The 26,683-nt window shown below is 29.7% G+C and overlaps 1 protein-coding gene across 5 annotated transcripts in view; it reads left to right on the forward strand.

The window, feature by feature from the left end:
- Window positions 1-26,683, forward strand: part of Lmpt (four and a half LIM domains protein limpet) — a 913,540-nt gene that overhangs the window by 503,378 nt on the left and 383,479 nt on the right. For 2 of the 5 annotated variants that reach the window (XM_075376626.1, XM_075376629.1), the window contains exon 1: window positions 21,608-21,780. The exons of the other annotated variants lie outside the window; for them this stretch is intronic. In XM_075376626.1, the coding sequence (XP_075232741.1) occupies window positions 21,623-21,780 (158 nt within the window). In that variant the 5' untranslated portion in view covers window positions 21,608-21,622. Of the gene's footprint in view, window positions 1-21,607; window positions 21,781-26,683 lie in introns of those variants that run through there. 5 annotated transcript variants of the gene reach the window in all.

Here is a 26,683-nt window from a genome sequence, read left to right on the forward strand (position 1 = left end):
ATACCTACGTGTATAAAACCATTTGTGTCTTTTATTCTGAGACGTGAAGGATATTTCTTGATGTAGAAATTTAAAATTTGGCAGAAACAATCGGCTTTATCCATTGGACTTTAATAATAAAAAGCATCATGTGAACTTTTAACCGGAGGATTTTTAAATTAAGATTTTTTAAAAATTGATCTTATTTTGTGTTATACAAAATTTACATTCGTTTAATTATAATTTTATTTCTTAAAACGAGGTTTTAACATTTACTATTATATATGTTATATATTTACATTTATTATATTATATTATAAAGATTATAATTTTACAAAATTTGTTAAAGTCATATACTTTCTTAGGGCATTACAAAAAGGACTTCACAACTTTAAAAGCACATAAAAATTTATCTAGTTAACTTACAAATTTTGTTGAGGTCTCACTTCATAGCAAAACACATCAAGCTTTGATTCACATAGTTCATTAGTGCCGAATTTGGCCACCAGTGTTGCTAAAAATGGATACATTTACTGATGTGGAACGTGCTCGATGTGTGTTTTGATTTCACGATTTGCAGTCAGCAACTGCAGTTCTACATAACTTTCATAGAGAGTACGGTAGGGAATCTCCTAATACCCGGACCCAGACTAGGCGATAGGGAAGGGAAGGCTAGCCCTCTTGGGGAGAGTCACCATGACAAGCGGGAGGGACGTCGTGATGTCTCAATGATCCAAGAGGGACTCCATCGGGAGATCAGCATCAAGCTGCACTAAGAGGGGGCTAGTCTTCAGCCACGTCACTTGGGATCGACCGAAGTAACGTCTTCTAGGCGGTTACCGGTTGAAAAAATACAGAGATCGGCAACCTTGGCTAATAGTGTACCGATTAAGGGTTTAAAATCATTGGATGTGTCAACAACAATCGTATTTTTATACAAGTCAAGGTCAATATATCTGTTCTATAATATATTTTATAGAGTAATACAATATAATAATATTAAAACCACATTGAAAGATATAAACTATTTTTAAACCATTTTTAAATTTTTTATTATTAATGGGAGCTTTGCCCTTGCCTGTTGCTCAATATCGGCACCATACTTTGTTACTTTGAGTTTTATACAATTTTCTAAAAGTTCAGGTGTTAGGCTACTTTTTTGTGGACTTAACACTGCTTTTATGTGAGAGAAAATTGCTTACAGGAATAAGTTGAACCAAAAGCGGAAAGAAGAGCAAAAGTAATTTTTTTTCTAACAGATGAAAGATCAAGGGATGGATGTCCAACAGTTGAGATTAGCAGCAGACTTTTCCGAATTTTCGACTTCCAGAGACTTCCTTAGTCCAAAAACTTTTGATGTCCATAATTCTGAAGACCTAAATTCAACCTGTTACATTTCAAAATCATCAATATCCATCCAACTAAAAAGTTCCAATTTGGCTAGTTGTCAAATCATGTATGTTAGGGTTAATGAGGTATGAAAGTAAGAGTTCATGAATGAAGAAGTCTTGACTTCGTTTATCAAATTTTGTTTTCAGTTCTTCGATGCACTCCTGAAGTTCATCTATATTCACTTCAAATTGATTTGAATGATTCTTCCTTCATATTTGGGAAGTACTTGAATGCTTTGATGTTGATGTCACGTGAAAAAATATCGAGCTTAATCATAAATGATTTCCTATAGCAGAAAAGATCAAGTACTCTTTGCCCTCTGTCTTTGTAATTTCAAATTTAGCTCATTTAAATGTGTGTTTATGTCAATCAGAAACATCGACTTTAACAATCAATTTTCATCTTTCAATTCATCCCAACCCCGTAGGGGGGGGGGGGAGACACCCGCCTAGTGACGTTCCGGTCGCCATACTTCCCTCCCGTCCCGCCATACTTCCCGACGACGGGAGTCGTCTATCGCCCTCTGACTTTTTACATCTCATAGTAATAAGCCTGGCCTCTTTGGGATGCCACCAATGTAAATGCCTCGGTAGACATTTGCATCGGTGATTTAATAACTCAGCTTTTGTCTTCGCTGTAGGCCTCGTCCGGACATCTTTAATGAGCTTTCAATTCAGAAAAATGTTGCTGTTCTTCGTCAAGAAATACCTTAATAGCTTCAAGAGAACAGACAAATCTAGTTAAAACTTCCCTTTGACTAAGCCATCGAACACTGGTGTATAACAGAAGATCTCCATATTCGCACCCAATTTCTTGTAGAAGAGACTTGAATTGTCTGTGAACCAGTGGAGAATGAGAAACAAAGAGGTTGACAATCTTAGCAGCAGTTGTCATCATAGAGACCAAATTCAGAGATTAGGTCTTTGCACATAAGCTCTCCTGGTATATAATACAATGAAAATGTAACAGTTTGCGGTTAATGTGATTTTCAAGAAGTTTTACAAATACTTTCTCTTCTTAACCATTACAGGAACACCATCAGCTGTCACACAGAATAATTTGTTAAGTCGTTGGCATGTTTAGCAAAATAACTAATAAATGCTGACAAAATGTTTTCTGCTTTGGTTGTACCATGAAGGGATAAGCAACACAACTCTTCATAAGTGTGATTATTCTCGAAACTGGTATTTCTCTAATTTGAGAGGGTAAATAATCTCCTTATTTTATAAATCAACAAACAAACTTTCAGCACTACTCAAAAATGTTTCTTTGATGTATTCTCCATCTGTAAAAGGTTTAAATTTTAAAGCCACACGTTGAGCTATTTTGTAACTATATTCAGTAGCTTTATTCTTCGTTTCAACTGCTTGGCCCAAAATACAACTTTTTTTTTTTAAACCAGAAATTGTTTTTTTAATGGTTTCACTTTTCTCTTTGAGGTTTTTAATTTAGATTGGTGTTTAGTTAGAAAGTGTCTTAAGGTATTTTCGGCCCTTCAACCGCCATAGTTTAGTTGGCGATAATATTATTATATAAATATTTGATATTAATAAATTATTACAAAATGTTATGTTATGAATATTTTATTTATTACTAGTTCATTTGAGCATGCGTCCGTGGTTTTATTGCGCATGCTCAGTACATTGCCGCGTGAAAGACAAGGAGCAGGAACAGACAGTGTAGTTTACAGAAAGTGTTCACCAAGAACTTTTTCCTGCGAATCAAAATATAGATAAATTCTTACATGTGAAGTAGTAAAACAGTAATTTAAATAGATTATTTTCTTTCGGATTCATTCTTCCCCTTCTAATTTTCTTTCTCTCTCACTCTCTCTCTCTCTTTCCTACCTTTCTTTCTCAGTTCATTATGCAGTTGGTTGATGGTAGAAGGAAAAAGGTACACAACATAACGGAGCATTTATATCACAATTTCATATGATTTCCCTTTTGTAAATCTATCCCTTCATTATATTTTTGTTCTTATTTTGTTACGTGTAATATCTTTGCAGGAGCACACACTTTCTGTATAACTCACATTATTGTAAAAAAAAAGAAAAAAAGAAAAGAATGTTGATAAGTCGCATGTTCGTATTCTAAGAAGAATAGCAGTTTTTAAGATCAAATGTTTGAAATATCTAAATGTAAATTATACTACGTTTTCCTTTTTAAAACAGTAAATGTCAATATACCATCAGAATGTTTCATTAGGTTAAGAATTTCTCATTTGTAGCTTCACCTATTCGCAAATTTAACTAAATCTCTCAGTGTATAAATGTATGTTTGAGAATGAATTTCGAATTGTTGAATTTATTTTCAAAAAAATCACAATAGGTGAACGTAAACCGGTAATTTTTTTAATTATATATCATGAAAAATTTGTAGCACATTCGTGATGTCCCTAAGGTCAATATTTTTTTTGTACCATAAGCAAACAAAGACTGTACAGTCCGTTCTTCTTCCAGAAGGCAATCGTAAATGGTATCGTTTATCTGGAAGTTTAGAATAAAGATATGAAAAAAAAATTTTTTAGATTATTTATACATGCAATAAAAGTAAAAAATTTGTCGAAGTTTTTTCTAAAGACCTGCAGAAAATCAAAATTGTTTTTCGAGATATCCCCCACCCACTGAAAGAATTTTGAAAAAAAAATTACATGATCAATAACCCAATATATAGAAATATTTGAATCAATATTGACTCAATTATATTTCTTTGAAGAAAATCTCTTTGGCAATCCTCAGATATAAGGCCAAAAGTAGTGCCACACATAAGTACATACGTTCGCATATACATAAAATAACATACATTTGTTTTTTTTTTGCCTAGATAACTGGTTGTGCCCTAAAATCTAAAGATTTTAGAAAAATCCGATACCGCATTTATATACGATCACCATACACTTTAATATAGTTGTTCTACAGTGTGGAACATGTTAATAGCATAATGCAGTTAGGTATGTAGATAAACATTGTTATGAATAGAAAAAACAGTATATTTCAACATTTATGTCTGATTAACATTAACATTTATTGTACATAACATTGTTACAAAGGTTCAAGTTTCATTTGCCAACAACGTCAGTATACACTCCTTCATGTTCGATGCAAAGGTTGATGCGTCGCCATGTTCTTGTATACATCCGCTGCAGCATATCAGGGGTGATCTTTCAAACACCGTACGAAATCCGTCTTTCCGTTGATCGTCGTTTACGAAAGTCTTCTTTTATTATCCTCCATAGTGCACTGTCCGGTGTGGAGAGGATTCTCTATAGTGCACTGTCCGGGATTCGAGGAGGCCATGGCAACGGTGCTGGAAAGTCTGTGATTCACAGACTTGATTCACAGAACTTCCAATCCAGCGGTCTGGAAACAGTTCATTTAGCCGTGTGCGAACACACTCACAGCAAAACGTGGTGGAGCGCCGTCATGTTGAAGTGTAACGATGTCAGCTATTCCTTTTGCCGTTAATATTGGAAGCAACCACGTGCTAATCATATGAAGCTAGCTGTGCTGGTTCACAGAACCATCAAAGAAATATGGTCCCAGCAGATAGTTTACCGTTATTACTACCAAATCATAATATGCAGCAGATTGCACTCGATTTCCTCATAAAAGTGCGGATTGTCTTTTGCCCAAAAATAAGCGTTACGATTTTGTGAGCTATGATAAATCGCACACTCGTCAGAGAATATAACGGTTTTTTGACTATTTGCGTGTGGGAAGCATGCGAGCAGCATTTCACATGCATGCACACGTTGTTCCAAGTCACCATCACTCAACTCATTCAATGAGGATTGAGGATGGCCGAAAACATGTAACATTCAAGTCTCTCCGCATTTGATCTCGCATAGTCGATGGCGGGATGCTTAATTCTGCAGACCGCTTACGGGTTGACTTCATTGGCGATCATTCAATTAATTCCGGCACAGCAACACAAGTTTCGGTGCGCGTCTAGGCCTTCCGCTAAGTGGTGCATTGAGAACACTTTCCGTCCCAAAAGTTTTCTTGTCCCATGTGAATAACGTTGGTCGTGACGGCGGCGGTTTCCCAAACCACAAGCGAAGTCCCTCAAAATGTCTGTCGTTATCTTTACGTTCGTGAACCCACACAGAAGACACCAAACGCTCCTCAACAGTGAAAGCACTAATATCCGCCACGATTTACTCGAGACTTTTTTTCTTTTTCCTGTTTAGCCTCCGGTAACTACCTTTCAGATAATACTTCAGAGGATGAATGAGGATTATATGTATGAGTGTAGTCTTGTACAGTCTCAGTTCGACCATTCCTGAGATATATGGCTAATTGAAACCCAACCACCAAAGAACACCGGTATCCAGTATCTAGTATTCAAATCCGTGTTAAAATAACTGACTTTACTAGGACTTCAACGCTGGAACTCTCGACTTCCAAATCAGCTGATTTGGGAAGACGCGTTCACCACTAGACCAATCTGGTGGGTGATTTAATCGAGATTGCCACGTCCTTCCCACACTAATCAAAGTGATATGCGCGGCGGGAAATAAAGAGTCAATCTGTTGAACAGAGAAATACAAAAAATAAATTAGATTAAAACAAATAAACTACAAAAAACAGAAAAATACAAAAAATATACCGTTTTTTGTATGGTTTGGTATTCATAACAATGTTTATCTACATGTCTAACTGTACTATGTTATTAACATGTAAAGGGACTTTTCGCTCACCTGTAGCTTTATTCACCGGGAAAGTAAAATGAATCTTTTAAAATAAAATAAGCTGATTTAATAGAACTATATTAGCAATAAGAAAATTCAACGTGCGTCTATGCGAAAGGTGTGATTCATAAAACCCATATTCATTAGGTTACGAAAGAACACATGCAAGTAATGTCGTATGGCTTTGTCATATGTTCTGACTTTTTACTGTTACTTCGAATAGTAATCGTTATTTGTAATTTTAGCATCTAGTATCATTCACTAGTATTTAGAATACGCTGTACGTAAATGAGTAATAAACAAAAATACTTCAAGGTTTTACATTCAATTTTAATTTGTAATTCAAATGTTTTAGGTTGTTATATTAACCAATTCTAATTTATAATTATTATGTTTACTTAAAAATGATTTATTTCATGTAATTCATTTTTATATATTTATTAAAAATATAGAATTTTTATAAAACAATAACCTTTTTCAAGGATAAAAATACGTGAAAGTTTTGTTAAAATTAAATTTATTATGTAAATAAAATATGATTCATATGTGAAATCATCTTTCTTTAATATCATATAATTCTTTTAATAGTTTTTTTAATCTAGTGCAACATGTTAGTCAAGAATTAGAAACTAATGTTGTTTATGTCTGGACCATCAAATGAAATTAATCTTAGAAAAACAGATTTCCTATTAAATTTAATTAGTATAATTTATTTTAAAAACTTAAAATTGATACCCCTTTTATAAGAAAAAACTTTAAAGATAAATAATTTTTTTTATTGATATTTTTATCGATTTTAAAAATATATAAGAGGTACTCACTGTGACGTGTACGCATTTCAATATATTTTTTTTTTCATTTATGTTAATTTTTTAAATATTTATTGGATCTATTTCTATGTTTTTTCATCGGTATTGCTTTGTCACGAATAATGTAAAAAACTTTCAGGACATGTTCTACTGATAAAAATAAAGATGAAAGTTCGTATAAACACGCTTCGTTAGCAAGTGTCAGTTTGCGATTGCTTCATCTTGGGAAAAATTAAGCCAAACTGTAATTTTTAGGGATAAAATTTAAATTAAGGGATAAATTTAATAGTTTTATATGAAATCTGAATTGAAAAACTGAAGAAAAAATATAGGTTCGAGAATTGTGTTTTTAGTAACGTCTAAGAAATCTTTGATAAAAGAGAAAAAATTAGGATCAAAAATTATTTAATGTTTGGCATAATATAACCGTAATTTAGTTCTAGTTCCAAGAATTACACCCACCGGGTTGGTCTAGTGGTTAACGCGTCTTCCCAAATCAGTTGATTTGGAAGTCGAGAGTTACAGCGTTCAAGTCCTAGTAAAGCCACGGATTTGAATTTTACACGGATTTGAATCCTAGATCGTGTATACCGGTGTTCTTTGGTGGTTGGGTTTCAATTAACCACACATCTCAGGAATGGTCGCGAACTGATAATGTACAAGACTACACTTCATTTACACTCATACATATCATCCTCATTCATCCTCTGAGGAATTATCTAAACGGTAGTTACCGGAGGCTAAACAGGAAAAAGAAAGAAAGTCCCAAGAATTACAGTTTGACGTAATTTTTCCGAAGGCGCACAAATTACCAGCCAACATAGGTAACGAAGCGTTTACGTATCTATGTATATCTGAACTTTTTTCTTTTCTTTCACCGGTAGAACATGTCCTGAAAGTTAGAAAAATTAAGCGTAACTTGTGAAGCGGTGTTAGGAAAAATGGAAAATACAAAACTATTTTCATACAAATCTTATATCCTTCATCTTTTTAAAACGATGTACAATATGTTTTGTTGAAGTTTAATTTTCATGATTTTCTTTTTTATAAGTCTTGTAAGCATTATAAGTTGATATATTTCAAATAGTTTGTTCTACAGTTGTCATGAACTTACACTTTTGAATATATTAAATATTTATGAAATTATTTTAAATATATTCAAGTTTTTTTTTGTTTTTTTTTTTATAAATCCCTCTTAATATCAAGATAAAAATTTCTCAGACAAAAACTTATTTCTATTACGGGGAAAAAAGCTGACATTACAGTTGTAGGATTATTTTTGACCAATCGGGCTGGTTTAGTGGTGAACTCGTCATCGCAAATCAGCTGATTTCGTAGTCGAGAGTTCTAAGGTACAAATCCTAGTAAAGACAGTTGCTTTTATACGGATTTGAATACTAATTCATGAATACCGGTGTTCTTTGGTGATTGGGTTTCAATGAACCACACATCTCAGGAATGGTCGACCTGAGATTGTACGAGACTAAACTTCATTTACATTCATACATATCCTCCTGTGAAGTGATACCTTACGGTGTTTCCGGAGGCTAAACAGAAAAAACGAGAATTGTAGGAATTTCTCGTCACGTGCTACACTAGCCCTCCTTGTGATGACAGGGGGTACTATTGACGCAGTATACTCACTTAGTCATTGGTTAAGAGCATTATTTGGTGTGGGGGTGCGATTTTGCAAAAAAAATTATTTTTGCAAATTTTATTATTTTTCTTAGCAAATGTGCCTTAAGAAAAATAAGACCTTAATTAGGCGAAATTTCGAGATACTGAGTGTGGCCTTGCTCTACAGCTTCACCCTTTTGACATTTTAAGTTGAAAATTTAATGGCGTCAATACCAGACCAAGTTTGGTCAGATCGATCCAGTAGTACTAGAAATACATGGTGATTTAGAGTACGACACCGAACACACGCGCGTACATACGAACATCCGGAAAATTTCCATCCGGTTTTTTGGGTCCCTTAAGTGTCAAAACATCAATATTCGGTGAAAACCGCATATGCTCAAATTGTACCGATTACAATACTTTCCCTTCCAAACTATAGCTCTGCTATAACGCTAGGCGGGAAATTGAAAGATTTAATCGGACTTCCTTATAGTAGAAGATTTTGTCTGTGGTATGAAAATCCCTTTTTTTCACTTTTCAGTACATAAGTTGTATGTATCAAAATTATGGAATTATATACGAGTTAAATAATATAGGCTTTAGTAAGTTAACCCATCGGGTTGGTCTAGTGGTGAACGCGTCTTCCCAAATCAACTTATTTGGAAGTCAAGAATTCCAGCGTTCAAGTCTTACTAAAGTCAGTTATTTTTATACGGATTTGAATACTAGATTATGAATACTAGATCTTTGGTGGTAGGGTTTCAATTAACCACACATCTCAGCAATGGTTGAACTGAGACTGTACAATACTACACTTCATTTACACTCATACATACCATCATAATTCATCCTCTAGAGTATTATCTGAACGGTAATTACCGGAGGCTAAACAGGAAAAAGAAAGAAAGGCTTACGAAATTGGTTTATATTAACATTGCATGTCTTTATTAAGAATATAAATATGTATGATACTATATTTGCTCAATATATTGCGTCATTTTCCCAAGTTTTATGTGTGTATTTATTATTGAGTTGATCAAGATACTTTGTATTATGTAATATTTTTGGTCAGCTCTTCAATGTATCCTTAGTATCATTAATGAATAAATATTCTACTTGTTTGTCTTAACGTAAAAACAATAAAAACATAATAATCTTTGAGTGTTTTGATATAAAATATTGCGTATTCTTTCTTTTATTTTTACCCACGAATAGTTCACCTTGGAACACGTTAGATCATTTATTTATTTGCGGTTGTTTCTTTTTTTCTGTTTTTTTTTTTATCCACCCAGTAACTCTTCCTTATTTCTGACATCTTTTTCCTTCGTTCTTCAGGTAGTTCAGCATTGTTTTTCTTGCATTTTGGCGCTTCTTGGACCTTTTATTTTCATGTTTTAATATTCTCTTTAAAATTTCACCTTCTTATATCAACTTCAGTTATCTTCAGTTCTTTTAGGTTTCTTTGAAACCCACCGGGTTGGTCTAGTGGTTAACGCGTCTTCCCAAATCAGCTGATTTGGAAGTCGAGAGTTACAGCGTTCAAGTCCTACTAAAGTCAGTTATTTTTACATGGATTTGAATACTAGATCGTGGATACCGGTGTTCTTTTGGTGGGGTTGGGTTTTTCAATTAACCACACATCTCAGGAATGGTCGAACTGAGAATATACAAGACTAACACTTCATTTACACTCATACATATCATCCTCATTCATCCTCTGAAGAATTATCTAAACGGTAGTTACCGGAGGCTAAACAGGGAAAAGAAAAAAAAAGAAAGGTCTTCTTTGATTGAACCATTTGCCTTTAGTTTTTTTATTTGGAAGAAAAAACCTTTATACTTTTTTATTATGATTAAAAAAAATAATAACATCTATATGACTGTACCGAATATAAAATGCAAACAATCATCAGAAAAGTCTTCAATACACAAAATAGTTATAGAATTTTGCTATACTACATCCTTATTACAATTTAATCAATTAAACGGGTCCGCTTCAACAATTAAACAGATTTATAATTATTTAATCGACAGTATAGTGATGAAATACCGTTTTTTTAAATAATTACAATATATTAGTGACAGAAAGTTTTTATTGAGAAATATTTTCTTTTACAACTTGCCTATTTGTTTGTCTCAACTGTGTTTTTTTTTAAATGCTTAGTATAACCTGCTATATTATTATTATTTTTTATGTGACAGAATTCTTTTTAAATCTTTTATGAATAGCTTTCTTGTACGTACGTTTTTATTATTAGAAGATTTGTTTTTCTTTATTTATTAATTTTTTTTTATTTATGTATATTTTGTTATGCAAATATTCAAGAATATAGCGTCTTACACTCTACGCTGTATATTAATCAACGTAATATTTTTTTTTTTTTTAATTATAAATTATTGTTGAAATTAATTTATAATCATTTTTTTTTTTAATGAAAAGAAAAAAACAATGGATATATATAACTGTTTTGCATTTTTGTAGGTTATTTTCTCCGTCTTTTTCTTTACATTCTTAGATGTATAATTTATTCTAAGCCACATTTCCACATTGTTTATCTAGGTGAAATCATATTCATTTCTTGAAATAATTTTTGGAGGAAATGTTTACTTTATAAATTTCTTTACACAGACAAATTTTTATTATTTTGTTAGTTTATTTGAATGTATGTACGAGTATATGCATATACATACCATATATATATATATATATATATATACACGCGGAAAAAATAAAACCCCATCATGAACTCGCTTTTACGATAAACTTTTCTAAAATCTAGCATATTTTAGTTCCCACCAAATTTTAATCAATTTAACTTTAAATATCTTCCACGGCGGGGAGGGGGTCGCATTTACTATTAGACCACGTATGATTCTAGCATTGAAACAATTTTCAGAGGATGGACTGAAAGGAAATAGTGCTAGAAGAATTGCACAACTTTTACAACTCTCCCATTAGGCCCAAGATTTATAAATTTTACAATTATCTACAATCTAGAAAAGGATCGGAACGTAATTCTTTCATTCATCCAGTTAAACAGTATGAATACCGATCAAAATATTCATATAACCACCATTCAAAAATTAGCCAGCAATAAGGGACAAATGTCCTCCACGCTCTGCGATACATAGAAGAGTAATCTACCCTCGAATAATGTGAATAGTGAACATAGAACGGAATACACAAAAATACAGAACGGATATGTGAATACAGAACGGAAGAGGAGAATGAAACACAAAAGGAAAACGCTAAATATTATTAACTATTGGAAAAGGAACTGGCTAGGACAATGTATGAAAGAAGGTGTTTATTAGTGGATACGATGGAAGGCTTGGTGAACAGAAGGAAAGGAAGAGATTTCAAACGATGGATGGGATTATGGAAAAGGAAAAATAAACGGAAACAAAGAGGTTAGCAAAGGGTATGACAAGGTGGAGAGCAGCAACCCATCGGGTTGGTCTAGTGGTGAACGCATCTTTCCAAATCAGCTGATTTAGAAGTCAAGAGTTCCAGCGTTCTTGTCCTAGTAAAGTAAGTTAGTTTTACACGGATTTGAATACTAGATCGTGGATACCGGTGTTTGGGTTTCAATTAACCACACATCTCAGGAATGGTCGAAACTTTTCGAGTGTAAACTTCATTTACACTCATACATATCATCCTCATTGATCCTCTGAAGTATTATCTGAACGGTAATTACCGGAGGCTAAACAGGAAAAAAAAAGAATAGGTGAAGAGGAGCAGCAGTGAAAGGACCTGTTATAATGACAGAACAGTATGAATGAAACTCTTTAAGCATATGAAACTGTATAAGAATAAACCTCTATACAACGTTGATTGATTAAGCAGCCGAATTTAAAAATTTATCCACCATCAAAATGAGTTTCAAGAAAAAGTAATTCTTTTTTAACGTTCAAAAATGAAATAATATTACGCGTAGTTGTTAATTACCTTTTTTTTCTTTTGTTCATCCTGTTATTTAATTATCTTAGAGCGTGTAATTATTATAAGAAATGAAACTGAAAAAGGTAATTTAAAGGGAAATATAACATTTTATACCTGTTTCATTTTCGTTGAATTTAAAGCTTAATAATTGCTCAAATAACAACAGGTAATAACCCTTAATAATAACAGTAAAAATCAGGGATTGTTTTGTTTTTTATAAACGTCAAAGTATTTAATTTCATTTTTCTTCGAAAAAATGAAGGTAATAATTTTTTAATCTTATTAGATTTTATACCTGTTTAAACCGTTCAAAAAATTCTAAAATTATAATACCTTTTTAGTTTTTCCTTCCTGACTGATATTTTTTCGCTAGATTTGGACATTTCTTTGGACAACTTCCGTTTTACTCTGGATTGGTTATTTTTTTAAATTATTATTTATTTTATTTATTAATGATTTTTATATAAAATATTTTGATTTATTAAAATTTTTATTTTAATTAGAATTTATTAAAATTACAATTTTATTTGGACTATAAAGTAAACAATATAATATAAACATTTCAAAATAGAATCTAACCTGATGACAATAATAAACTATTGTAAAAATATTTTTTCTTGTTTGGTAGGATATCGTTGCGGTGAAGTTTTACTATGTATAAATATGCATGTAGACTTGATTTATTAGTCTGAAAACATTTCGTTATTAAAGACGTAGTATGATAATAAAAGTGAATAGGATATTAATACAAATAAAAATCGTTGAAAATGTAATAATGCGGTACTGTGTCAGCGTTGTTTTAGGATTATGGAGTTCATCACAGGAGCTGAAATGCAGTAAGGTTATTGTAAAATTACTTAAAATTTTGTTGGGCAAAATTATTTCTTTGCGATATTGGAAAATATTTTAATATATCGTACGTACGTTATCTTAAAAACGTTTTATTTTTCCATGAAATTATTCTTCATTCGGAGTGAAAAAATTACTGTTACACCGAATTTTTTTTAGTTAAATATATATTTATGAAATCATTTAATTTCTAAGATGTCATGATGGCTCATTTTTTGATAAAATACCGGGATTATTTACCAAAGGTTCCAGCGTCGATCTTCGGCTTGGGTTTGGTGTCCATTTTATGGGATATAATTTTTTTTTTTTTTGTTTGATATCGCCACACTTGAAGCTAATGCTTGGGATATGGAAATCGAAAATTTGTAGCGTATGAAAAATCCCATTTCTGACCGGGATTCAAACCCGGGACGTCCGGATGAAAGGCCGAAACGCCAATACTCTGTTGTGGAGATCAGTGGATAAATTTCTTATTATTGTTATCATCTCAGCATACACGAAATCTGATTTCGTAATAGATACACTAAAATAATAAATCCTGAAGTAAAATACCACCGGTAATAAAGTTACCACGGAAAAAATAGGGCTTATACCATGAAAAATGATCTTTTTATAAAGATCTTATTCATTGAATTATGTATTTAGTATTATCTAAAGTCTAAAAAAAAAATAATATAATTTATTTATTACTACAGTTAAATAATTTAATTGGTTTACAAACAAATTTTGAAAATAAACTAACCAATCAGAGGAACATATTCCTTTTATTAACCAGTTAAAATGCTTGTTGACACGTCGACCAATCAAATCAATTTTGATCTCTTCTTTGATCTCACTACTACTTTTTTTAAAACAGATGATTTCACAACATAAGATTGTGGTAAAATACATAAAATATATAAGCTTGTGTTAAGAAATATGGAATTGAAATTTTGTAGCCTATGAAAATTGTCGTGCCTGACCGCGATTAGGATCGGGGAACTTCCGTTTGAAAGGTTGAGATGCTACCTTTCCATCACGGAGGTCGGCATTTTTAATAATTAACTTTTTATACCTTGAATTTATTTTTCATTTTATTCAACATTTTATAGATTTTCTATTATTTACTGTTTATATAAAATTAATTTTTATTTTTCGTTTTTATTTATATGGAAGGCTTGATAAGTAATTATATAGTGAAAATCTTGGAATTTGAATCCGGTAGATTCATTTATTTATTTAACGTAAAAACATAACACCAATTTCAGTCAAAATTATAAACAAAGATTTAACAAACTAATATATGCTATCGATTCTGGAGTCGCCATCAGGAAATCTTCAGGATTTCTTTCATAAGCTGTCCTAGGGCAAACTTCTGTGATGTCTCTGTTAGTTTGATTTTCACCACTCTCACAAAGGGGCGTCGGAGTTTTACCCCATTTATAAAGGAAATAGGCGCACCTACCATGCTGAGTCCGTATTCATCGGCGTAGCCATACGTTTTAGATCTTGTCTCCGGCATGTCCGCAGCATAGAGGCTGAAAAGGAAATGCGAAGTATCGACCTTTGTGGCAGGCCGTAAGTAGCGACGCCCTACGCATCATGGTATGTGGCACCAAGTAATTCATATCCAGGTATTTTGCCTCTTCTCCGCAATTGATCATCAGTGTTACAATGTGTTTCCTGGATTGCAACCAGATCAATATTGTCGTTCCTCAGTAATTTCGATAAATGCTGGCTCTTAGAATAATTTTTGCTTTCCATATTTATGTGGCAAATTCGGACCGAAGGTCCGAGAAGATATACCCAACAGTCTTTTTAAGGACTTGTTGGCAAGTCCTTAAAAAGACTGTTGGGTATATCCAGCGACATGGCCTGCAGTTCGTAACGCTGTAGGCTTTTGTCTGCGTGGTCAGGAGAACCTATCTTCTTGGTTTGTCTGACTGCCAGTATCTGCTAGCTCATTTAGCGTTACCCAGGGTGCACCACGTGGAGGCAAACTAGCTTTATACCCCGGTAGATATTTTATTAAAATAAAAATGTATGATTAGTTAAAACGTAATTTATACATAAAAAAATGTATAAGTTTAAGTAACTTACTCGTATGTAGTTAAGTTGTATAAAAATGCTTATTTTAAAAACTTTTTGTAATATTTAATTAAAAATTAAATGAAATTTTTTTTTTTAACTTATCAACTCTAACCGATTTTTTAAATATGGCTTTAAAATTGTCAATGTGTTGCTTTCTGAAATGTTGTAAGTGTTTCGAAACTATTTAATTGGAGTGAAGAGCAATTTACCATCTTATTCTGAACCCTATATACCTTTTTTCATCTGTGGATAAAATTACACAAAATATCTTTATAATATATTAAAAATCTTTTTCTTTTCGTTTTTTCTTTCTACACCATAGCAAATTACAACAAAATACTTTATTAAAATTAATTTTAACAGCGTTATAAATTTAATATCATTTTTTTTTTTTTTTTAATATATTATGTAATTTTTATGATTTTCTGTAAATATATTAACATAACGAATAACGAAATAACGTTTCTTAAACTTAAATAATATTTGTTCGGTAATCCAGTACATGTTATTCTATTATTACATGAATCTAATATAAAAGACTTTTTCTTCTCATACATTCTATCTATTTGTTCCGCTTTATTTATTTATTTATCGCCTTTCTTATAAAATTGGTTTGATAGCTCGATTGAAAATTTCGTTCCGAACATTATATGATGTGTTGGTGTTCACCGATAACGTCATAGTATATTTTCACTTGAAATAACAAAAAAAAAATAAAAATAATAAACTTGCATCGATTTAATATATATATTTTACTTTATATTGATAAAAATTAAATTGGCAGCTGTTTAAAATAATAATTTTAAATTATTTAAGTGTTAATCTTTTTATAGAAAGGATTTCTGACAATACAGGCAATTTGTCATCAAAATAGGCTGTATTTGAAAATCCTACCTACCGATTGATCTTTTGTCCATGCGTTAGGGGTGCTGAGGGAAGCTTAACTCCAGATTTTTAACATTCCCCCTCCCATAGATTTTTGAAAAACTCGAAATACTCAAAAAGGTTTTGAAATGCGTTTTCTCTGAATTTATGCATTTTAGAGAAAAGTTTTTCAAACAAAAAATGTAGAGGACATTCTCCTTTACAATTAATGTCTTTGAAGGTATGCCGTATAATTTGAAATTGAAATACTAGGTGGCGCTGAAGTTGTTACTCGTTATTTTAATTATTTCATCAAATTACGGTTGTAATAACTTAATTTTATTATAAACAGGAAATATATTTTAATATTATATAAAAAACAAAATATATATTTGGTTTGCTCAATTAATTTTGTTTTGTATATTTTTGCGCAAAAAATGATAGAAAATCATTGTACAAAATAAAATAACCATAAGTCGGTCTTCTGCAGAACGGCGAAAGAGTTTTTTTATAAAAGCAAATGCTCTACAATGATATTCCACCAACCGCAAATCATTTATCATCGTTTTATTAAATTTTCAGAGGAAAAAAATTTGCGCTTGGTTTTTTATGTACAAATTAAGCCTCCTGATATGAATGACAGTATAAGTTCACAGCGAATACCTAAAATAGTTATTATTTTTTTTTAAATAATTATTTTTTAAATTAAATCAAAAGAAAAAAGTATTATTTTTATTATTATTATTTATTACTTCCTTGTACGAAGGAAAGGAAATATTGTGATAGCGAAAAGTTTCGGTTTTCGGATTTCAACAGAAATATCCATTTTGACCATCTCTGAATCAATTTTGACTAGTTTCGGCGTGACTTCTGCACATATGTATGTACGTACGTTTCTATCTCGCACCAATTAAAAACAATTACCCATAGGATGTTGAAATTTTGGATTTAGGACTGTTGTAATATCTAGCTGGTACACCTTCCCCTTTCGATTGCTATCGACTGAATCAAAAATGTCCAAAATAGCCCAAAATCCAAAAAAAAAATTGATTTTGGACTTTTTCTTAGCTGTAGTAGTAAGCCCTCATTGAGAGCTTTCTGCGATATATTATTATTACCACTTTTTATATATTATATAAGTGGTTATTATTATTATTGGCTATTATTAGCTTACTTTCATTGGTTCCACAGTTATAGCCAAATAAAATTTCAATTAATGAAATATTTTTTCGAATCCGACTTCATTACTTTTTTTTTAATTTAAATATAATGATTTATTAATAATTATTAACCTCCGATTGTAAAAAAAATTTACGATAATTAATAGTTCAATAATAATAAAAAAAATATATGAAAAATATCAGAAGTTATTAGTGAAATAAAATTTTTGGCCTTTTTAAAAATGTGTATATGTAATATAATAAGCGTACAAGGAAGTCATATGGTGTTCACATCAGATTTTTTATTTATAGATATCATATTTTAAAGAAATTATAGTAAGATTAATGTGTTTTGTACGTTATGTTATGCAATTAGTACAGTCGTTTAGCTAAAATAATAATTTTCACAGAAATTTAAATTCTATATATAATCAAGTAAATCGTTTTTACAGCATTATTCACCTCAAGTTGGCTTACCTACATGTCTCTTTGATGGGTGAACTAAAAATACATTTATGTTTTTCCTAAAGTTAAACTTATCTTAATTTACCTTGTTAAAATACGAGTATCTTTATGAATGTTATTAATATAATACTACAGGAATCTAATTTTATCTTGAGATAAAAATTTTAAAAAAAAGTTGATAAAAATAAGCCGTATAATTTATGTAAAAATATTTTTTTGCATATTTTTGACTTTTTTATTATGAAACCTTTCTTAAAACGTAATTTTATCTAAATATTGCAAAAGGGAGAACGAATAAGTTATGACGTCATGTGAACTAAATTAGTGTTTTAATTTCCTTAAATTTCGATTCATTAACTGATAAAATTTAATTTAAATATAATTTCATAATGATAATATCATCCCGTTGCTAAAGTTTATTATAGATTTATTCATCGTAGATTTTATTTTGGCACATGAAATTAAATTTCATATACGTAGGAGGATGAAATATTTAGATAATTTTAATTAATAACTTTAGGATATAAGGGAAGATAAACAATTTATCTGGTGGATAACAGTCATAATAGGAATTCTTCAATATTCCTGTTATAGGAATTTCATTTTCACTTTATTTTACCTTTGGAAAAAAATTAGAGCGAAATTTTTCGCAAGCCGTAACTCAAATCCGATGCATTTCCGGGCCTATGTTTATATGATCTTTCTTCTTTATTTTCCTTGTAGAAATGTCCTGAAATTATTTTCATTTCTTTATGAAATGTAATATATACTCAAGTTTTTTTTAAATTTACTTATTTTAATTAGTCGTTCTTCCGGTGACTGATTGTTCTAAAATCATCTTAGTATAAAAAAGTTATTGTAATTAAAATGCTCTTTTATTTTCTTACAATTCATTCTATTTTACTTTTTAATAAAAATCAAATTTCTTAAAATCTTTTTTTGCAAAATTTTATTCGTTTTCTGGCAATTTAATAACGATAATTTTATTTTCTCTGGAAATATAGGTAGAATAATTATATTATAGGGGAAAGTTTTGTGATCATGTTACAAAAGGTCTTTTTTGCAAATATTTATGTTTCAGTGTTCAGCTAATTCATCTTTTTTTTGTGTATTAACGAGGTGGAGGAACCCCATTTACGGGCGCTAAGGCAGTGTCGGGGGCTTGCTAACAGGTTCCGCAAGTTATTAAGTGCATACGTGTACCTGCGTATTACTGACTAAACCACTACCCCAGGCTAACCACCCCACCTGGAAACCGCTACAGTGGCATTACTTCTGGAGGGTGGTAAACGCCCACGCCCACACACACAGTCAGACACCACTAACAATAAAGTAGCATCAAACATGCACACACCCCAAGAACAACCATCACAACACTCGATCTAGACACACACACACACACACACACACACACACACACACACACACACACACACAAACGATCGCAACTAATTCATCTAGAGAAAGAAATGTATGTATGGATGTAGCATTTCGGGAATGACCAAACCGATTTTTTTTTTAAATTTGGCTCAAATATTTCTACGTATAGGGCATTAATCATTTTTTTTTCAAAATTCGTTAAGGGAGTTGAGGAATAATCGCGATGAAATTAGTTTTAATTTTCTTCACAGGCATTTTAGAGAAAACTTTATTACAGCAAATTTGTTATCTACAATGCATATATAAATAATACAGAAACGTTTTTCTTAAAATCAACACCCACCTCTTAAAATTGAAATATGTTTCTTTTTGGTCTTTTGCTCTCTCTCCCTTAGGTTTAAATATTTTTTAAAATATTGGAAGTTTTTACTTTATATATAGAGCTATGAAGAAATGTATACAATTTTTAAAAACCCCGGACCTAAATGCAAAAAACGTTTTTGGAGATTTTTTCTTATTTTAGTCTTTATTGAAGATTTTAGATTTGAAGAAAACTTTACTTAAGCAAATTTTTTAACCTATATAAATGAATATTTTTAGAAAAAAGTTTCTTAAAATTTATTCGCCACCTCTAAAAAATATATATTCAGTTTTTTTTTGTTTTAGCTATAACACGCTTTTAATTTTTATTATTAAAAACATTTTTTTTAAATATTTTTCTTCTTATTTAAAGGATTATAAAATAAAATTTATAAAATTTTATCAAATTAAAGTAGCTTTGGCACCTATATGTTGTATTACAAACCCCGAATGAGAAGTAATTTTTTTTATTACTTTCATAAAAGACAGTCGGCATAGCCGAGAAAGTCGTGCAATATTTTTGACAACTTTTTTCAGTTTAAAAAACATATGAATCTTCCTAATTTACCCCATAATTTAATTTCAATATATCTTCATCTTACTCTTGGAGAAGGGTGACATTTTCACAAGCTATAACTCAAAACAAAGCATTTCCGTACCGATGTTTATATGAATCTTTTTCTTTATTTTCACACGTTGAAGATACACAGAAATTTTTCCCTTTCTTCATAAGACACTACGTAAATATGTGTGTGTGTGTGTGTGTGTATATATATATGTATATATATATATATATATATATATATATAGAAAGAGAGAGAGAAAGTTAATCATACAAATTGCATTAGCTTACTGTGAAAGGATAACAAATTAATGCATCGATTGGAAGTTGGACCTATTCAATAATCAATCAATTACTTTTGTTTTAACTATCAAATTTAAAACTTTTAAAATTTATATTAATTGAATACATTAATTAAATAAAATTTTATTTTTGTAAAGAATATAGATAAATAATGAATAAAAAACTCATCTAAATATACTTTATCATAGTTCTAATTATACTTTATCCTATTATTTCTCTCATTGAATTCAGGATACATTTGACCGTGTTTTATTTTGTTGTATTGACTTCGTAAATCAGTGTTATTTATATTAAAAATATTTGTATATTTTAAACTTTATTAAAAGTTTAACCAACGCATAATACTATCTTGAATTCAAAATAGATTTGTATAATTACATTCATTTACATTTTCCTCAGTTATGTTAACTGAGATACAGTTATGTATCTCAGATTATATACGTAAGAGGTAATGTCTTGTTCATTGGATTAATTTTTATGGGCTTTTCTATTCTGATTATATTGTTAACGTAGTAACCTGCGAAGGGGTTAAATGATAGCTTAATCTGAGATACGGAAGAAGGTATGTCTTGTTGTTGGTTTAATTTTTTATTGGTTTATTTTGTGACGGTTGGTATATAAATATTGTGGGGGCGTTACCATATTTTTTTAAAAATGTAATTCGATTTGTTATTTGATTTTCCTTTTCATTTTAACCAATCGGAGTATTTTACATATTTTGTACTTTAAATAAAAAGTATATAGGTTTTTTTTCATTACAAGATTTTTATTGTGTTACAATGAAGAATAAAAAAGTAAAAATGTTCTCTTTTTTGATAGTTTAAGTATATCTTTGTAAATCTATTGTTAATCAAATACTATTACATAAATTTGTAATTTTAATTATTAATTTTTTATTATTGTTTTTTTTTGTGAAGATTTATAAAAGTTTTATTAAATAAATTATTAAGAAAATTAGATCTTTTATAAACAAAAAACTTGATTTTTTTTTTGACATGTGCTATTTTTATTGCTAAAATAAATTGACAGTTAAGGTTTTTAGACATGACAGACTTGTCATGTTATATTAAGATGAAATGTTTTTATAAATGTGTATTGTGAAATTTTTTATTTATTTTTAAACTGTGAACCAAAATAAAAGCAGTATATGAACATAAAAATATAATAAACAATGTTAGAAAGACGTAAGAAGACAGCATGGTGTCCTCTTTATGAGGCTTTAGATTCTACTCTTATACCTTGGCCGGGTATGAAATATGCATGTGTCAGAATATTAGAATTATATTGTAAAGTATTCGACCAAGCAGAACTTTGTGAACTTATAATAAGGTATTATGTTTTTTTTTTATTGATTTTGTTTTGTTTGGTTTTTTGTTACTTTAATTTTCAAATTTTGAGAAACAACTTATTAATTGGCAATTTAGTGATTCTATTTTTTAATTATAACAAAACAGTATTATATATGATGTTACTAAAAAATGACTGAATCCATTTTTTTATTAATAAACATTTTTTTCCAGAATTTATTTTATATTAAAATTTAACGCATGTTAATTTATTTTAAATTATTTGTAATCTAACTGTAAAGATGTTAATACTGGTTAAAAAGAATATGCATGAGGTATGATGGATTAATCTTAAGCTGTAGAGTATTGTTTTGTTAATAATTGAATGCAAGATGTAAGATTGGCTAGCACCATTTTTGTTGTCCTGTTATTAAAATAATTCTAATTCTTTGATATTAATTTTTCTAGACAAAAATTTTATAGTACTTACAAACAATTTTAAATCTAAGGAACAGTAATTATTAATTTACTATTAATCATTTCTTGTTAACATTCTATTATGCTGTTGTTTGTACTTATGTTTATAAGGCCCAACTTTATCTTATAAGAACATCAACTGCTGATTGGCTATCCCTGGTAGGCTAGTTAGTGGACCTGACTTCCCTAAACTATAAAATTCACAACCTTAATACAAAACCAATGGATAGCCAAAACAAAGAGACGGTATCTTTGGAAGAATTCTAGGGAAGATATTCCCATCTAAGATCAAGGGAAAAGATACCACAAAAAAGAGGGAAAAGGGGAAAAGAAACCAAAAAAAAAACTTAGGAGGTATCATGGGTAGAAAAAGGATGAATAATGAGAAAAGGAAGATTTATAACCTCAGGTTATCATTACTTTAGGATGAGAAACATAACCTGATCATTGATTTTACGTATAAAACCTCAAATGCAAGCATACATTACAACAGATTGTTTTTTTCCAATTATTAAAAAGTTTTCCAAAAACAGGTTCATGCTTTCTTAAGGAAATCCATTCCAAAACTCATAATTATGTCATGTCTAACTGTCCAGGTAATCTTTTAGCCACACTATGCAATTTTACTCATACATAGTCATTAAGAAACATATATTTGAAGGAGAATGTGTTCTATTTAAATTTTTAGTTCACTCAATCCAGAATTTGATAATATACCTGTTGGCAGCAGTGATATAAAGGGATATTATTCATTTTTATGCAATTGGTAACAGTTAATTTTTTTTATTAACATCACTGAATTCCTTTAGTTATAAACAGCAAGCTATATTTGTTTTGTGAACTGCTTGTTGTATATGAATTGTAATTTTTTTCCACCTTAGCAATGAGTTTTTATTTTAGAACATTAACTGTAACAAATGCAAAAATTATTTTGAATGTTCGTTTGTATTCATGTGTTGAATAAATTAATTATAAAATGAGACTTGATCTAAGATGATAAGATGGGAGATCAAATATGATCTGCCCATATTTTAATGCTAACTGTCAAGTTATTAACATTAAGAATCAGTTGCTACTGTATCCTGAAATACCATTGCATAATCTCTCAGTTCAGATAATGAAAATAATAGTTTTGAGGCAACACAAACTTAAAATTACAATCTTGCATGATTAGTTGGGGTTGGGGTTTCAATTATGGTTAAAGTATTGGATTATGTTTATTTCACTGATGAAGCATGGCTCCATCTAAGCAGTTACATTAATGTAATAAATAAATCTGGAACATTGCATTTCAAACCTGTTACAAGAATTATCTTTACAAAGTGAAAAGATTGGTTTTAGTATATTATTTCACCAAATAAAATTATTGAACCAACTTTTTTTTTAACAATACTATAAATAAACTTTTTTTGATACATATATGATTAAAATAATACAAAAGCTTATCTAGACATTTTGTCTGTGGACATTTTTATAAAACTTTTATGTTTAATAATTTATTTAGTATTTTTGAGATTTTGATTTTTGGCAAATCTATATTTGTTTTAATTTCAGATTTACATGATTTTTTACCTGTATTTTTTTGAGTTTAAGAAAATTTTATGTAATTCTTTCCAATAAAAATGGTGTTTTTAGTAGTTTAAAAAAATAATTTCCTTATTTATTTATTCATGCAATAGCAATAATAAGCTGATGCCCAAATAATTGTCACTAATGTTGGATGATAATGAATTTTACAGCATGTGAAAAATTCAGTGCTAACTAGGACTTGAACTCTGAACAATCCAGATGAAAAGTTAAGGTGTTACCACTCTGCCACAGAAATCAGTAAATATTAAGGACAAAATAAAGTTCTTTTTTTGTTTTCTTTAGGGAGATGTCGAGTTGTAAAATTTATTTTTGTAATCTCATAAGTAAGCTTTATTATTAATCGTTCTTATTTTAAAGACTTTATGAGATAAAATGTTTACTGAAAAAAATAATAAAATTTTTTTTTAATCACATTTTATCACACATTTACATTTTTATCACATACAGTGGAATAATAATTTTAATAAATAATTTTTTTACACGATATTTATTTGTGCGTTATTTAAAAGTTTTAATTTTAAAACACACTTAAAATTATCTATTATTTATAATATCCTAGAAGAGGAAACATTGGCATTTTATTTCCTTGACTTTATGTGCATTAAGCTTATGTTTATTTTTAGCCAAAGCTTGTGATAGTAGCACACTCAGTTTATACAGTTACAGATTTAAAATGTAAATTCTTCATTACCACCCTCTTCCTATTTCGATTTATATTTATATATGTAATCATTTATCGTTATTCAGAATATAAGCCATTTATATATATGAAATAAAATATTTATGTAAATAGCTGAGATCTCCATGATGAAAGTTTTGGCCTTTCATCCAGAGATCCCGTGTTTAAATCCTGGCTAGCCATAGAAGTTTTTATATGCTACAAAATTCTATTTCCACATTCTCACATACAAGCTTCAAATTATTCTTCAGTGAATTAATAAATTAAACTGATCATAAATTTTTTTGTTTAGACTTAATGACTAAGGTTAACTAACTATATTAAAATTAAAAATATGGTATATATATATATATATCACTTAACAAACTGCAAAAGATAATTATTTTTTTAATATGAATCATTAATTAATAATAGTTTTAATTTTTAATTATTTCACTTTTTTTTTCTTTTAATAAATAAGAAAAAGGTGTATTGCTTAGTAAATATCCTGTTAATATCTTGTTTATATCATTATAAATATAACATTTCATTCCATTGAATCAATCTAGAAATAGGTTATTGTTTTTGGTTTTCTACTTGTGAGAGTCCCTTAACATTAAAAATTGTTAGGATTGTATTTCCCAGATATATTCTTTTCAGTAATTATCAATAAAAATATGATTTAATCTTAAATCTGTATTCTTTTAATTTTTAATAGATAAATTTATTATTCTTTTTTTAAACAAATTTGTTGTATTTTTCTAGTAATTATATAATTGCCTAATAATGGTTAAAATACATGATGATTTATTACCATATCTGGTAATAAAAAATAGATTTTTTTTTGTTGAAATAACCCTACCTTGCTGTATCAAGGATTCAGTGTCACAGTAAGTTAGTAAAGGATTGCCTTATTTTGACCTGTAGGATAATTATTTCAACTTCATAGGCTGGTTCACCAAAATGCTAGAGTTCCATATAAAATAGGAGTTGAGACAATTTACGGTTTATTGACAACAGATAAATACTTCAGTGTAACTTATATTGTTATAATTATTGAAAGAAATTTCATTCACCTGGATTCATTGATGATTTGATCACTAACATTTATGAGTTTGCAGAAATGTTGATTTATGTCTGTATGTTAAGAATTTAATTTTGATTCAAAAATAAATCATTGTCTTGTATATTTAGAAGAGATTATGAAGCTTGGTTTTTATCAGGTTATTTATTATGTAAACACTGGGTAAAAACGTTCCTTGATCATTCCATCAGCAGCCCCCATTAGATCACACAGAATATGCTAGTTGAAATTCTGGCATCCTCAGCATTATTTACTGGGGTCTGCCCCTTACATATTATATATGCAGCTTTTATAAGGTTTTTAGCCAGATCACTCGCCTATTTTAGAAGAATGGTCATTGAATGAATAAATTTATCCTAAAATGTAACAAAAAAATAACAATACTTGATAGATTAATTTTCTTTATGTTACCGAACAAGAGAGACATATTTCTGTTGTTTTAAAATAAGTGCTTTTAATAATTGCTGGTCAATACTAATGGCGTATTTGATTTGAATAAAATTAGGCCAGCTTCATTGATAATGCAATCTATATCCAGTTTCTTTTATCTGTAAAATACTATTAAATAAATACAAAGAACACAGTTTTACTACTATTATGTTATTCACACAATTAAGTGTGAATAACATAAGTGTGCTCTTTTATCATTTTATTGAAAATTTTAATTTTAAATAAATAGTATTTTATTTGTTTGTAAGCAAGCAATCGCACCTCACTCACATGTCACAAACAAGTGATGCGGCTGCCTACAGGCTCTGAATCCAGAAAGCTGCACAGAATATGTGGAGATTTCCAGAATATTCATAAGAAACATCAGCTAGAAAAATTTTCTATCAGTAATTAGATGGAAATCAGGGTGGGTTCAGAATATATGTTGAACAAATTATGATCTTAAAATAGATTTCAGATGAAATTAGTAAAACAAAATAACTTTTGTGGATTTTAAAAAAGCATATGATTCTGTTGACTGGGAAATTTTATCTAACGTCATGAAAGTTTATAAAACCAATAAAAAATTCTTAAATTAATTAAAGAAACATTAACAGAAAATTTTCGAGACTAAAATTTATAGGAGAAATCTCAAAACCTTTAGAGAATAAAACAGGATTACAAGAAGGGGTTGGATTACCTCATTTC

The sequence above is a fragment of the Lycorma delicatula genome, chromosome 10 (assembly GCF_047948215.1).
Source record: "Lycorma delicatula isolate Av1 chromosome 10, ASM4794821v1, whole genome shotgun sequence".
NCBI lineage: Eukaryota > Metazoa > Arthropoda > Insecta > Hemiptera > Fulgoridae > Lycorma > Lycorma delicatula.